The 13,616-nt window shown below is 39.7% G+C and overlaps 3 protein-coding genes across 4 annotated transcripts in view; all 3 read left to right on the forward strand.

The window, feature by feature from the left end:
- Window positions 1-61, forward strand: part of LOC146482241 (BTB/POZ domain-containing protein 6-like) — a 2,059-nt gene extending 1,998 nt beyond the window's left edge. Inside the window, exon 1 of the mRNA XM_085107528.1 lies at window positions 1-61. This exon is cut by the window's left edge and continues 1,998 nt beyond it. The gene's annotated coding sequence lies outside the window, so the exon portion shown is untranslated.
- The window catches only part of LOC146482240 (BTB/POZ domain-containing protein 6-like), a 56,186-nt gene that overhangs the window by 17,141 nt on the left and 25,429 nt on the right, over window positions 1-13,616 (forward strand). Inside the window, exon 2 of one of the 2 annotated variants that reach the window (XR_014864193.1) lies at window positions 8,018-8,455. The exons of the other annotated variant lie outside the window; for it this stretch is intronic. The gene's annotated coding sequence lies outside the window, so the exon portion shown is untranslated. Of the gene's footprint in view, window positions 1-8,017; window positions 8,456-13,616 lie in introns of those variants that run through there. 2 annotated transcript variants of the gene reach the window in all.
- The window catches only part of LOC146482242 (BTB/POZ domain-containing protein 6-A-like), a 33,197-nt gene continuing 25,368 nt past the window's right edge, over window positions 5,788-13,616 (forward strand). The window contains exon 1 of the mRNA XM_085107530.1: window positions 5,788-7,192. Within this exon, the coding sequence (XP_084963656.1) occupies window positions 5,854-7,173 (1,320 nt within the window). The 5' untranslated portion in view covers window positions 5,788-5,853 and the 3' untranslated portion in view covers window positions 7,174-7,192. The remainder of the gene's footprint in view (window positions 7,193-13,616) is intronic.

Below are 13,616 nucleotides of genomic sequence, written 5' to 3' on the forward strand. Positions count from 1 at the left end.
CCCACTGTTTTCCTTAGCATACCTATTTAGAAGGATAGAATCAGTAAAGGAAACAATTCTAGAGAAATGAGTAATGATGATTTACTTTTATTATCGCGATCCTGGGGAACCTTCTGATTGAGCTGAGGCAACGTTATTCAGTGCGATAATGTTGTCTGAAATGCTGGTTTGTGATTGGCTCAAAAAATGTCATGTAAGCATGGCAACACGGCGCTTAAATGGGTTCGGCGCGCAAAGATCAAAATTTTAGTTCTATGGATAAACATGCCGGGGGAAAGAGTCAAAACTACCGAAGGGTGCGGGAGTGGGCAGAGGGGAGGAGGCGGGAACTTGAAAACTCAACGTACCCTGACCAGGGCTTCCCTCGGTAGTTACGACACTCTCCCCAAGTTGCGCTCGCCGTTAAAAAACAAGATGGGGTGAGTTCGATGAAAGAATCGAGTCTCGAAAATCCTACGGAAAATAGCAAAAGGGCACTGTGAACAGTCTAGAATTGCCGAGACTGTTATACAGTCGTAGCCACAGCTAACAGATGGATAAGTGTGGAGCTGTCACTGCTGCAAAACAACAGTTCAAGTTGAACGGGACATCTCAGCCTTCATTGAATAGTTTGAAAATCCTGGTTTTGGCTGCATAATCTGCCTTTACCTAGGATCATCTTTGAGTAGGTCTCTGGAAGTAACATATTTGACAGGCAAGACTAAGCTAGACTTAGGGAGGAAATTGCAAGGAAATTTTAATGTAGTATTTTAATATAATAGGACAGCAGAATAACATAAAATGTCGATAAATATTTCAATACATCAGTTTAATGAAAATCAAAGTAACGAAGAATTTTAAAATTCCCAACATAAACCTTGGGCTTACATTAAAACAACAACAACTTCCAGATCTTCATCCTAATGTCTGCGCAAAACGGCTTTTTGCAAGAGACAATAAAATGATACAATGTCGTGATGTTCCTTGGTAGAAAAACCATGAACAGTAACAGTTGCGAAGGCCTAATAGCTCATTTGGTAGAGCACTGTAGCGGCATCGCAGAGGTCATGGGTTCGAGTCACATTCAAACCTGAATTTTTTTCAGCCTTTATTTTCGCAATTGTTTTAGTTGCGTACTAACTGCTATGTAACTGGCGGTTGAGGCAAAATTAGATATTTCATAAACTGTTTTTTTTTTTTCATGGAATCGAAACATCAAGACTCTTGATCAAAGACGTGAGGTTAAGTAAAAAATCTTGGTAGCTTTTGCATTGATATTAGTGCATGATGCTTATTGCGTGTTCAAATTCAGCGATCACTCCATCCCCCCTGTCCCTCCCCCTTAAAGGGGCAGTGTCACCTATTTTAAATGTCATTTTGAATAGCGAAACATATTTGTATTGATAGGAACAGTAAAATATGGGTTTAATTTTGTAACATCCCTACTAAGGCACAGAAATTAGTATCAATCGTTTTTGTCAGCAGATGGCTGGGATGGAAATGGATTGCAACTTGAAAAAATTGGCCAATTTTTTAAAGATAATCATGTGAGTTTTGAAGAAATCGCTAAAAACTGATAATATTCTTCCTCGGAAAATTCAGTTTCATGTTTGCCTCCCGGTGTTATAGCTGGGGTTCTTTGTCAAATATTTGAGCAGTTTCGGCCAACATACAGCAAAATTTCTGCGACAGTGCCCCGTCAGTTTCAAAGGAGTTTCAAATCATTTGTGGAACATCTGCACAGCAAATTGTCGACAACTGGAAGTTTTAATAAAGGATGACACCTACTAATAAAGAAGTATTTTTGTGTGTTTAATGACCATGCGGTGAAAGCAGATCTCAGCAAGGGCTATTGAAATCCAAAACGAATATTAGGGGGTAGCCACGCATCTAATCTAAGAAACAATTATTCCTAAAAAACAGTAAAATACAAAGCAATTTATGGCGTTTTTTTTTTAATTCAAGCTTTATTAACTCTAAAAAAATGCATGGTTACACCAAATTTTCTCTTTGGATAGCAAGAGCACTTGCACTTTCTCCGCATAGGTTTAAACCGAACATGTGGAAAAAGTTATCCACATCAAAGTACGACGAATAACTTTTCATCCACTGGATAAAACTGTTGAAAAACAAACATGGCTGTTCAAACAGTCAACCCGATTTAGTTGAGTAATTAAAATAAAATACCTGGAAAACATTTTAAATGCAACAGCCGTGACAACATGAACAAAATGATTATCTCTAGCAACAATCGATCGATTTTATTGCTGACATTTTGTTTTCTGTCCAGGTTTTGTGTAAGGAATTTTTATCCTCTGGATAACTATCCTGTGGATATCGCTTTTATCCGGTTGATAGACTTATGCAGGAGATAAAGTTATCTGCTTTTTGAACAACCGAGGGCAGGTCTCAAAATGGGTGTATAGAATATCATATATCATACCTCTACCCTCCGTTACATTGCAGACCCTTACCTTGTATAAAACACTCTGTTGGAACAATGAGAGGGGCCCCGCGATGGTCTCCTGTTCATTTACTCTTTCATCCGCAGTTTAAATATATGAATGTCTTATATTTTGCTTTCAATGAAATAGAAGCCAACTTTATATTTTCATCTCTTGACACTCGCTGACATAACTCACTTGACACTTACTGTCATAACTGAGGCGCATTGTTGAACAAACATTGTTTCTATTAATATTGATAATGATGATAAGTTGACAAAGCAAAACTGGGCAAATAAAAAAAGAGATAGGTTCAAAGCAGACTCGTCCCCATTCGTCCTTGGTAGGCGGTCAACTGTGACGTCACCGTTGAGTTGAGCGGGAAGCCGCGCCCCCATAAACAAACTCGGCTACCGTTGATAAGTGCTTTGAGGCCACAGAACGAGGTTGGAATTTTCATATGTTAGCATAGCCTTTCTCTGTGGCGGGAATCAAACCTTTTTGACTGAGTTTTCTTAATCATTTTATGTTTTACTAAAAAAAGGTGCCGATCAGTGTTCACTTTAAACTAAGTACTTGAGACTGGGCGGGTTTGCACTAGATGCTAAATAAACTTAAAAGGTGTTGAGTTTTTCTTTTTCGGTTTGCAGGTTACTAGAGTGAAAGAGAAAAGTAGTTCTACTTTGCTCTGATGGGCTCTTCCCACATCAAGAAGAAAAATATCAACTGCAGCTATTCAGCATTTTTGTATTCTAACTATTCTATTATCAGCAATTTGCAATTTACGTTACAACATTATTCACCGAGTTTCATCTGTTGCTGGTCTCAATCCTAATTTATTACCTTTTGCGGCAAATCCTTTACACGAATATGTGCAAGCAAAGTGTGCAGTTGATCTCTTGCCCGACTTTTGTCCAAGCCATATTGCTGTAAATGGTTGTCGAGATATAAAATAAAATTTCGAGATGTGGTAAATTTCGCCTGTTAGTTTATAAACTTTATGTAAGCTATTACAGAGGTGTAACGTATACACTCGATTGCAAAAACGTTGACACCTAAAAAGCATAAACCGTGAACGATGAGACCCATTGAATTTGTGGGTAGTGTTTAAACAATAACCTTATGCATTTACATAACCAATAATTTACCATTCTCATTCTTTGAAATAAACAATACAGTGTTGACTTAATTCTTGAATCTTCCGAATAATTTTCTACCAAATATTGCTGTCCTGTTTTGAACTTAGGAAAATCGCGAATGGTATATCACTCAAATTGGCCCTTATTGGCCAAATTGGACACTTTAATGAAAGTTTGGACAGTTTCCATCATTCACCACGTGCAACTAATTTTGGTCATCAACCGTCACACGAGAATAGAATATTATGCAAATAAATTTAGTACACTTATACCCATAAAGCCATTGAGCCTCATCGTTCCAGTTTATGTTTTTTACGTGTCTATGTTTTGCAATCGAGTGCATTGACAACAAACCCTAAGATTGCGTAGTACGCTATACGGACTGAAAATCATCTTCAACAGAGACATGCAGGTTTTTAATGATAACTACCCAACGTGATGGCCAACCAATTTCAATGCTCAACAAAAGTTTCATTGAAAATCCCTCGACTCAAAAGTGTTCTGGCCCGCACTTCCTAACCCTTGGTTATTTCTATTATTATTATTATTATTATTATTATTATTATTATTATTATTATTATTATTATTATTATTATTATTATTATTTTTATTATTATTATTATTGTTATTGGATGCCTCGTAAGCGCTCAGATGCAGAAATACTGCGGTAATGAAATTTCAGGTTCTCCAGAGTCTCTGCTGCCCACTAACACACGTCACATGCCACCACCTCACGTGATCTCTAGGTGATCCACGTACTCATCCACACTCACTGCCGTAGACTTTTCTCACTGACCGTTCCCTACTTTTCTGTGGGTTTTCGAGACTCGTATGCTTCGATCGAACTCAGGCCATCTTGGTTTGCAAAAGCGCGCGCAATCTGGGGAGTGTGTCTAAACTATATTACCGAGGGGTGGGGTGGAACTTGGCAGGGTACATTGAGTTTTCCCGCCTCCTCCCTCCTCCCCATTCCCACTAGGCTGAAATGTCAGAAGTCTCTTCCCCTTAACCCACAGGGGGGCGCACCCCCGTGGGTCAGGGGGAGGAGACGGCTGACATTTCAGACTACATTCCCGCTCCCGTCGGTATTTTAGACATACCCTGACTAGGTCCCCCCCCCCCCACCCCCTCGGTAGTAGTTTAGACACATCTCCCCAGATTAATCTCAAAAATCCCACGGAGAAGTAGGGCACTGTGAACAGTCTAGCATTGCGGAGACTGTTGTACACTGAATCGCAGGCACAGTTATCACATGGATAGTGTAGTTCAAGTTGAAGTTGAAGTGCAGTTCAAGTTGAACGGGACATCTTAATTAGTCTTGAAAAAGTTTGAAAATCCTGCTTTTGCTTGCATAATCTACCTTTGCCTAGGATCGAAACGCTTATTAACCAGGCCTATGGATGTGAAATATTGGACTGGATGTGACTGGACTGGACTAAGGAAGGAAATTGGAATTAAATTTTAATGTAAAAAAAAAGAGTGGCTTTCCGTCCGGTTTTTGCAGTAAATTAAGGGGTAAACGTATCTAAACCTTGTTCACATTTTAGGATAGTAGGACAGAAAATAACGCAAATTAAATGTCTCTTTTATTAATAAATATTTCAATACATTTAATGGAAATCAGTGTAGAGAAATATTGTAAAATGAAAAAAATATAATATAAACCTTGGGTTTACATTCTAAAAGAAACAAGCAACTTCCAGATCTTCAACTTAACCTGATATGCTGATATCTGATGTCTAGCAGTCCTTCACGCTTTCAAACTAATTCAAGGCTGAAGTAATCTGCGCACCTTAAACAATCTTGAACGGCGTATGCTACGTATTATGTTATGCTTGTTTTGTTCTTTTCTCTTTTTATTTATTTATTTATTTATTTATTTATTTTTGTATTTATTTTTGTTAGTGGTGAGAAAATAAGGCGTTCCATGGACCGTGGTCAATGTTTTCACGTGATTAGCTAACCAAACAACTAACAATAACAAAAGCACACAAATCGAAAGTCGTCAGTACTGTAATTTTGAAGTGTTATTTATCGCCTCTCTCATTGCCATGTTTTGCAATATATTTTTTTTGTTTTTAAGGAAATGTCCTGTTAAAGTACTGGTTTCGAACTTTCGTCAGTTTGCTACATTTTACCGATTGACTGGGACAAAAACTGAGCCTGCGATCAGTACTACAATGCATGCGTGACATAATTACAATACCGTGACTTTTTCCTTGTAATCGAAAGCCAGTCGATATTCGAAGTGAAGGAAACAAGAAACGTTCAAACGCAGAGTCGTTTCAATCATGTCCGTTGGTGCAGTCAAAAAAGATTTTTGGCAATCAACAGCCAGAAGTACTATCCAAGAAAGATGCAAGTCCATATTTAACCAAGACCTCTTGAGCGATGTGAAGTTCGTCGTGCGAGACTTCAAGGGCGGAAGTGAAAGTAAAAATATTCCGGCTCACAAGTTTGTGTTGGCGGTCAGTAGTCCGGTGTTTTGTGCCATGTTTTACGGTGAACTGGCGGAGACAAAAGATTCCGTCGAGATCTCTGATTGTGAGTACGAGAGCTTGTTGGAGTTGTTTCGTTTCATTTACAGCGATGAGGCGAACTTGACACCGGACAATGTGATGCAGTTGATGTATTTAGCGAAGAAATACTTGTTGCCTTCTCTGGCCGAGAAATGCTCCGCTTACCTGCAAGAGAACTTGGACGCGTCAAACGTGTTTACCGTTTTGCCGGACGTGCAGAAATACGAAGAGAGAGATCTGTTGGATCACTGCTGGAAAGTTATCGAGAAAGAAACGGAGGAAGCTGTGAAATCGGATGGTTTCGTGACAATCGAGAGGTCAGTAGTGGAGGAAATGGTGGAGAAAGATACATTGAATATCAAGGAAGTGGAATTGTGCAAAGCTGTCGATCGCTGGGCTGAAAAGGAATGTGAAAAGCAAGGCCTTGTAGCTGAAGGCTCTGTGAAAAGAAGGATCCTTGGAGAACAGATCGTGAAGGGGATTCGTTTCCCTGTGATGGAAGAAAAAGAGTTTGCCAGTTTTGTCCTTGAGTGCGACATACTTAGTAAGAAAGAGGTATACGATCTGGTGAGGTATTTTAATTGTGTGTTGAATACTTCAGTGGGTTTTTGTGAGAGCAAAAGAGCTGGGCCACTTGAGAAAATTAGTAGGTTTGGCTCCTTAGCTACCGGGTGGCGTAATAGTGGCGACTCAGAGTTTTTAAATCTTATTGTAGACAAAAACATAAAGCTGCATGCAATTCGTCTTTTTGGTAGCAACAGCAGTGAATACTCAGTGACCCTTAATGTGTACAATTGCAAGACATGCGCTCATGTAGCAACTAAAACCGGTTCGTTTTCGTCGAAGCTCATGAAGTGTACAATAGGAGATTATCAAGGCTTTGAAATTGAGTTTGAACCTTCAGTTGCTTTAGAAGCGAATGCCAAGTACCAAATTTACGCTTCAATATCTGGTCCGTCTTCCTGGTATGGCCAGGGTTGTATGTCCTCTGTAGAATCCTCCGGGGTGAAATTTTCATTTTCGAACACTGCAGCAGGACAAACCACAGTTTCAAAGGGGCAATTTGCTGAATATGTCTTTGCACTAGATTGAGCCCTTTCGCTAAATTTTAGTTTAAAGTTATTTGGTAGCTACAGCACTTGCATGCTATTGTTTGTGAACTTTACTGAATGCTTAAAGGGGAAGTATCACGAAAATATTATGTCATTTCAAACCCAAAAACGTTTTTCTGACAACAGAAGCAAAAAATAACTGTCTAGTTTTGTTATAAATTATCACCCCAGCACAATAAAACTGTCGATTAGTGCCTCTGGCCAGAGACAGAGTAGGCCGGTATGGATTGAAACTTGAAAACTTTTAGGCTAATGTTTTTCAAGTTGTCGCATTTTTGTTTCCAAAATGCGCTAGAACAGAGTACGAGTTGTTCCTCAGTGTCAAGAATTGAGTTGATTTCTTTACTCTCGTTGTTCTAGAATTATTTTGTAGCAAAGCGAAGGTCTTATTTCACCATTTTTAACAAAAAAAGGTAAAAAACCCCATGATACTGCCCCTTTAATTTACCTTAATTTACACAAATGTAATTCTCACCTGTACATTAATCCTAGGCTCTATAAACATCTCCTACATCTTCTAATATTCAATAAAGCTCAGTGTCATTTCCTTGTTTACTTTAAAGTAGCAACTAGAAAGCCTTTGCTACTTTGACCACCACACACATTTTATAATTTGTACTGCATTTATTTTTATCTTGTAATTATCTGCTGTGATACTTTACTTTCTATGTTAATGTTGTGTAAATAGTGTGAACCTTGAACCTTGCTTGAACATCATCACGACCGAAGCACTCGGTTGCTTTACTGAGTAAATTCAACTTTGTCATAGTTCATTGCATAAATCTTTTATTTACATGGCATCAGTACATGCATTTGCTATCTAGCTTTGCAGAGACTGAAATAATTTTTAAGGAACGTTTACAAGTATGATTATTTGTATTTACTCACTGTATTTACCGTTTTTACTTACTCATTGCACTAGATTCAGCCGAATTGCCGAAATTGTAATATAGAGTTATTTGGTAGTAACAATACTTTCCCTGCTACTGTTGTGGACGAACTTTGTTTATTTTTTGGCTCGAATGTTTTATCACCACTGAAGCACTTTGTTGCGTTATACCTTCAAATGTAGCATGCTTTATTGAATAAATCATTTCTTGAAATGACATCAGTGCACGTATTTGTTATGTAGCTTTTATGGAGACTTTTCAATTGTTAACATTTGCTGAAATAATTTTTAAGAAACGTTTACAGGTATGGTTATTTGTATTTACTTACTGTATTTCTTTACCTATTGTGCAGAAAAGAATAAAGTAGTAGAGAACTGATGTCTGATGTATGAATCGTGATTTCCTTCTATTATCGCGATCCTGGGGAGCCTTCTGATTGGGCTAAGATAACGTAATTTCGCGATAATGTCGTCTTAAAACGCCAGTTTGTGATTGGCTGGCTATAAAGCAAACGCGTTAGCGTGAGAAAACGAGGGGGTTCCGAGGGCATTTCCCCTCGAAAAAATTTTAAACTTTTCCGTGATGTCAACAGTGATGTAAATTTTTAATTGTATCAACTTAAATATGTTTTCTTTTCTTTTGAAGTAATGAGTCAATACTTCAGTCTGGCCCTTACATTTGATCAACAAAACAGGCTGATGAGGCAGAAATTTTTGACTTGTTTTTTTAGTGAATATAAATATATGAAACATCATATATTGAACTGCAACTGAAAGATTAGATAGAAGAAAGATCCTCGCAGTTAGTACGCAACTTAAGCAGTTGGGAAAAGAAAACCTAAAAAAAAATCAGGCTTGAACGGGTTTCGAACCCATGACCTCTGCAATACCGATGCAGTGTTCTACCAACTGAGCTATCTGAAAGATTAGTTGGCTTAATAGCTCAGTTGGTAGAACACTACAACGGCATCGCAGAGGTCATGAGTTCGAATACCGTTCAAGCCTGAATGTTTTTTTTTTTAGTAGTCTGGTGCTTTTCGCCATATTTTACGGTGAATTGGCGGAGACAACAGATTCTGTCGAGATCTGTGATTGCGAGTACAAGAGCCTGTTGGAGTTGTTTCGTTTCATATACAGCGATGAGGCGAACTTGACAACGGACAATGTGCTGCATGTGATTTATTTGGTGACTGAGAAAAGAAAAGCATGCTGCCTTCTCTGGCTGATAAAAGCTCCACTTATCTGCAAAAGAACCTGAGCTCGTCAAACGTGTTTACCGTTTTGCCTGAAGTGGAGAAATACGAAGAGAAAGATCTTTTGGATCACTGCTGGAAAGTGATCGAGAAAGAAACTGAGGAAGCTGTGAAATCGGATGGTTTCGTGACTATCGAGAGGTCAATACTGGAGGAAATGGTTGAGAAAGATTCGTTGAACATCAAAGAAGTGGAGTTGTTCAAAGCTGTTGATTGCTGGGCTGATAATTTAAGCAATGCGAAAAGCAAGGCCTTGTGGCCGAAGGGTCCGTGAAAATAACAATCCTTGAACGAATCGTGAAGGAATTCATTTTTCAGTGAGGGAACAAAAGGAGTTTGCAAATGTATTTATCATGGGTTACGTAACCTCATTTTTGGGTGTTTGTGACACTTTGTCACAATGCTTCAGATTAGCGGGGCGTCGGGTATATATATGCTGAGGCCTCGATTTGTATTCATTCGAGTCATACGACCGCACTCAGCTCGCCCTCTAAATTAAATACCCAATGACTATATTTTATCAAGTGGTTTATTTTTCAAGTCTTGGTTTGTCATGTTTTGCTTTTGCATTATTCTAGCTTATGCTTTGATTGTTATATTAGTGCTATACAGTTGTAATTTTGTTTTTCTTATATTTTGCGCCATATTGTTTATGAATATACTGTTTGTAATTCAGTTGGTATTGAAGACATAATAAAGAGGGTCGTACACGGCTCGTGTTGACACACCCCATAAGTGGTTGCTTATTACATGATAAATGTTTTATATTCGGTTGAGCGGGTGAGCGAATTAGAATATAAGTGTTGTTTTCGACTGTGACATACGTAACAAGAAAGAGTGCGTCGACGTGATATAATATTTTAACCACGACTTAATATTCCAGTTGGTTTTTGTGAAGCCAAAAGGGCTGGGCAGTTAAATGTAATTTCTAGGTTTACTGCACTAAGACATGGCTGTTCCGGCTTTCTCAATTGTATATGTCTTTCGGTAAACAAAAACATAAGGCTGCACTCAGTACGACTTTGTGGTAAGAAAAAACAAGAATATTCTATGTCCCTAACGGTCCAGGATGCCGATGGAAGTGCTGTCGTAAACATTAAAGGGAATTTCCTATCGGAGCTCATAGAGGGTGGAATAAGAAATTATCATGGGTTTGATTGTGTTTTTAATCGTCCATTTGTTAAACAAGGTAATAGTGATTATTGTGTTCTTGCTGAAATAACAAGTCTTCCTTCCTGGTATGGACAAAAGGGCCAGACTAGTGTACAGCATCCTGTAGCAAAAATTATCTTTGCGACTTTAGGGAAGAGAACTACAGTTGAAAGGGCTGGCAATTTTCAGTGTTTTTTGTTCAAGTCGGTCTAAGTCGTAGCACTCGATCAATACTATATCAATTAAATAACGCTTATTGGAGCGGCCACTTCCGGTTGCAGCCTCGCTCCAGGCCTCTTAAGTTTTAGGTTTCCCAGTAGGTATCGCGCGCGTTGTTTTTAACCACGAGGTCGAAAAATAAACATGTCGTGTTAAATCGTGTTTTGTAAGTTTTATTTGGTCCAACCAAAATTGGTCCTTCGAGTCCAAATACAAGAAATCAGCCGCTTGAGGATGAGCCTTAAAAGTACGTGGCACTCGGTGGATGAATGTGTGATATCCCCGCTTCGAAACAGTCCTGAAATAAGCCCTGAAGACTCGATAAGTCAAGTTCCAAGTCAGAATGATTCCGTCAAGTCAAAGTCCTCGTCAACCTCGTCCAAGAGAAAGCGAGAAGCACGAATTAAAGCTGCCGTCGCAAACCTGCAAGCAAAACAGTTAGCCGAACAAGTGAAGCGAGAAAATCAAGTCCGTGAGGAGGAATTTCGCGAAGAAACGGCCCAAAGGGAGTTGGAGCTAAAACTCGAATATCGGAAACGGGAGTTCGAGCTTCTACGAAAGAAAAGAGAGAGCGAAAAAGCCGTCATCTCAGCCCAGAATGAAGCTGATTTAGCCCAACTCGAACACGAAATAATAGGGCAAGAAGTCACCGAAAGAAACGCCGAAAAGAACCAAAACAGCAAGGTCAGTGAAACGATAACATCTCTAAAACCTTATTTAATGAACACTGATGCTGAAAGTAAGGATCATTTTTCAAACCCATGTACTGAGTTGAAACCTGGAATGACATCGGGATATGTTTCCCAAGAACTCAAAACATCAGATCATACACCTCTGCAATATGACAAACAAGTTGTCATGTCGTATGCAAATACTCCTTTAAATCCAGTTGCCAAGTGTTTACCGCCAAAGGTTTTAGAGTTTTATGCACCCAACATTGGTTGGTGCACCTCAACTCAGCCAGACCCATTCAGCCAAGGAAGTGAATATACATCTCAGCATATAATTACTCCTGTGAGTTTAGGGTCAGATCCTCAAACAAATACAGTGTCATCATGTCATTATGTGAACTTTCCCCAACCATTGGTTGGCTATAGTAATATATACGCACCTCCAGTCACATCAGTTACTTGGTCAACAAAACCTGAAATCAAGTATCCAGAAAGACTGAGTAGCCAAACTCCTCAAGACATTCCTTTGTCGTCAAGACCTACATATGTTAGTACATCACCTGCTGTCAGTAATAGTTTCCAAGCCTATTCCCCTCATGATCCAAAGTTTGAAAGTCCATTGAATCACTCTTTCCCAAGTAGTACACCGTTGTGGGGCCCAAGTTCCAGGAGTACTTCAACTCCCCACTCAAGTCGGGTCAAGTCAAACCCCCTGCATCGACCAGCTCAAGTAGACCCTAGGGGAGAACATGTAGATGCATTTATTGACAGGCTCATAGATGGCCAGGAAACTGTTTTTGCCGAAAGTCTCAATAGCTCACTGACAGACTCTGGTACAGCTCTGCTCCGAGCACAAGAGCAGCAACGCTTACCACCACTTGAGCTTTTCAAGTTTACAGGCAAGCCAATTGAGTGGCCCAAGTTTATTGAGAGATTTCGTGACCAGATCCATAATAAGACAACACTGACTGACTCTGATCGAATGTCTTATCTGTTCCAAAATCTCAGCGGTGAAGCAAAGAAAGCCATTGAAAGTTTGGGTGTGACTAGCCATAGTTACCCAACCGCCCTCAAAACACTAAAACGACAATTTGGGAACCCCAGCAGTGTGGCATCAGCCTACTTAAAGAACATGCTTGATAACTCTTGTGTGACTCCAAATGATAGACAGGCATTGCGTGATTATTATTATCAAGTGAAAGCTTGCACTACCTGGTGCGTCAAGATGGGCCAGTCTGCTATACTCTTATCACCAGAGTATCTAAGTAGGGCTACTATGCGATTACCCATTAACCTCAGAGTGAGATGGTACGAACATATTGATGGTCATGCTGAGAGAGCTACCCTGCTAGGATTTGAGAAGTGGCTTTGCAAAAGAGTTGACACCTTATTCAACCCACTTGAAGATTTCATATGTGAAGAGTGGAACAAGAAGCAGTCATGTATGAAACCAAAGTCAAATTTGAAGCTGCATTCTCTCGCTACAACTACCAAGCCTCCCAAACCACCTCAAGTGCAGCCGCGCATGAAGGAGGTCGGGAACGTAGTCCATGTTAGTGAACAGAAGTGCGTTGTGTGTTCAGACAGACACCGTGTTGCGTTTTGTCCTGTTTTTAAGTCCAAAGCCTTGAAGGAAAGGAAACAAGTTGCGTGGGAGCACAGACTTTGCTTTAATTGCCTGAAAGCAAACCATCAATCGAAAGAATGTCCAAGTACAAACCGTTGTCTTAGAGAGCATTGCAGCCGACCACATCACACTCTCCTGCATGAAGATCGTCAAAGCGATCCACATACTGATAGTTCAGCTTAAAGCGAAAGCACCGGTATTCAGTCATCAATCCCGCCAAAAAAGAGTGCTCAACCAGTGGTACCCAATACAAGTTCTCCTCTAGTTCCATCCGATGTCCCTCGAAGCATCAACCAAGTGAGTGTTCAGCCTCGTCCTCCTTCAAGTCCTGCCAGTTCAAATCCATAGCTATCGTGGTCTAGTCGACACATATGCTGCCCTTGATGCTGGGAGCGACTCGACCTTGATTAGAAAGGACTTAGCAGACCACCTGCAGCTTGAGGGTGAGACACACCAGCTAAGTTTAAATACAGTTGGCTCTGATGCCAAGATCCAGAACTTAAGCAGAGTAAGTTTCTCCTTGTCATCTAAAGACCATTCACAACTGATTTCTGTACAGGGAGCATGGGTTATTGACAAACTCAGTGTCCCATCTGTCAAGGTGTCAAAGGA

The sequence above is a fragment of the Pavona decussata genome, unplaced genomic scaffold (genome assembly GCF_977016875.1).
Source record: "Pavona decussata unplaced genomic scaffold, jaPavDecu1.1 SCAFFOLD_47, whole genome shotgun sequence".
NCBI lineage: Eukaryota > Metazoa > Cnidaria > Anthozoa > Scleractinia > Agariciidae > Pavona > Pavona decussata.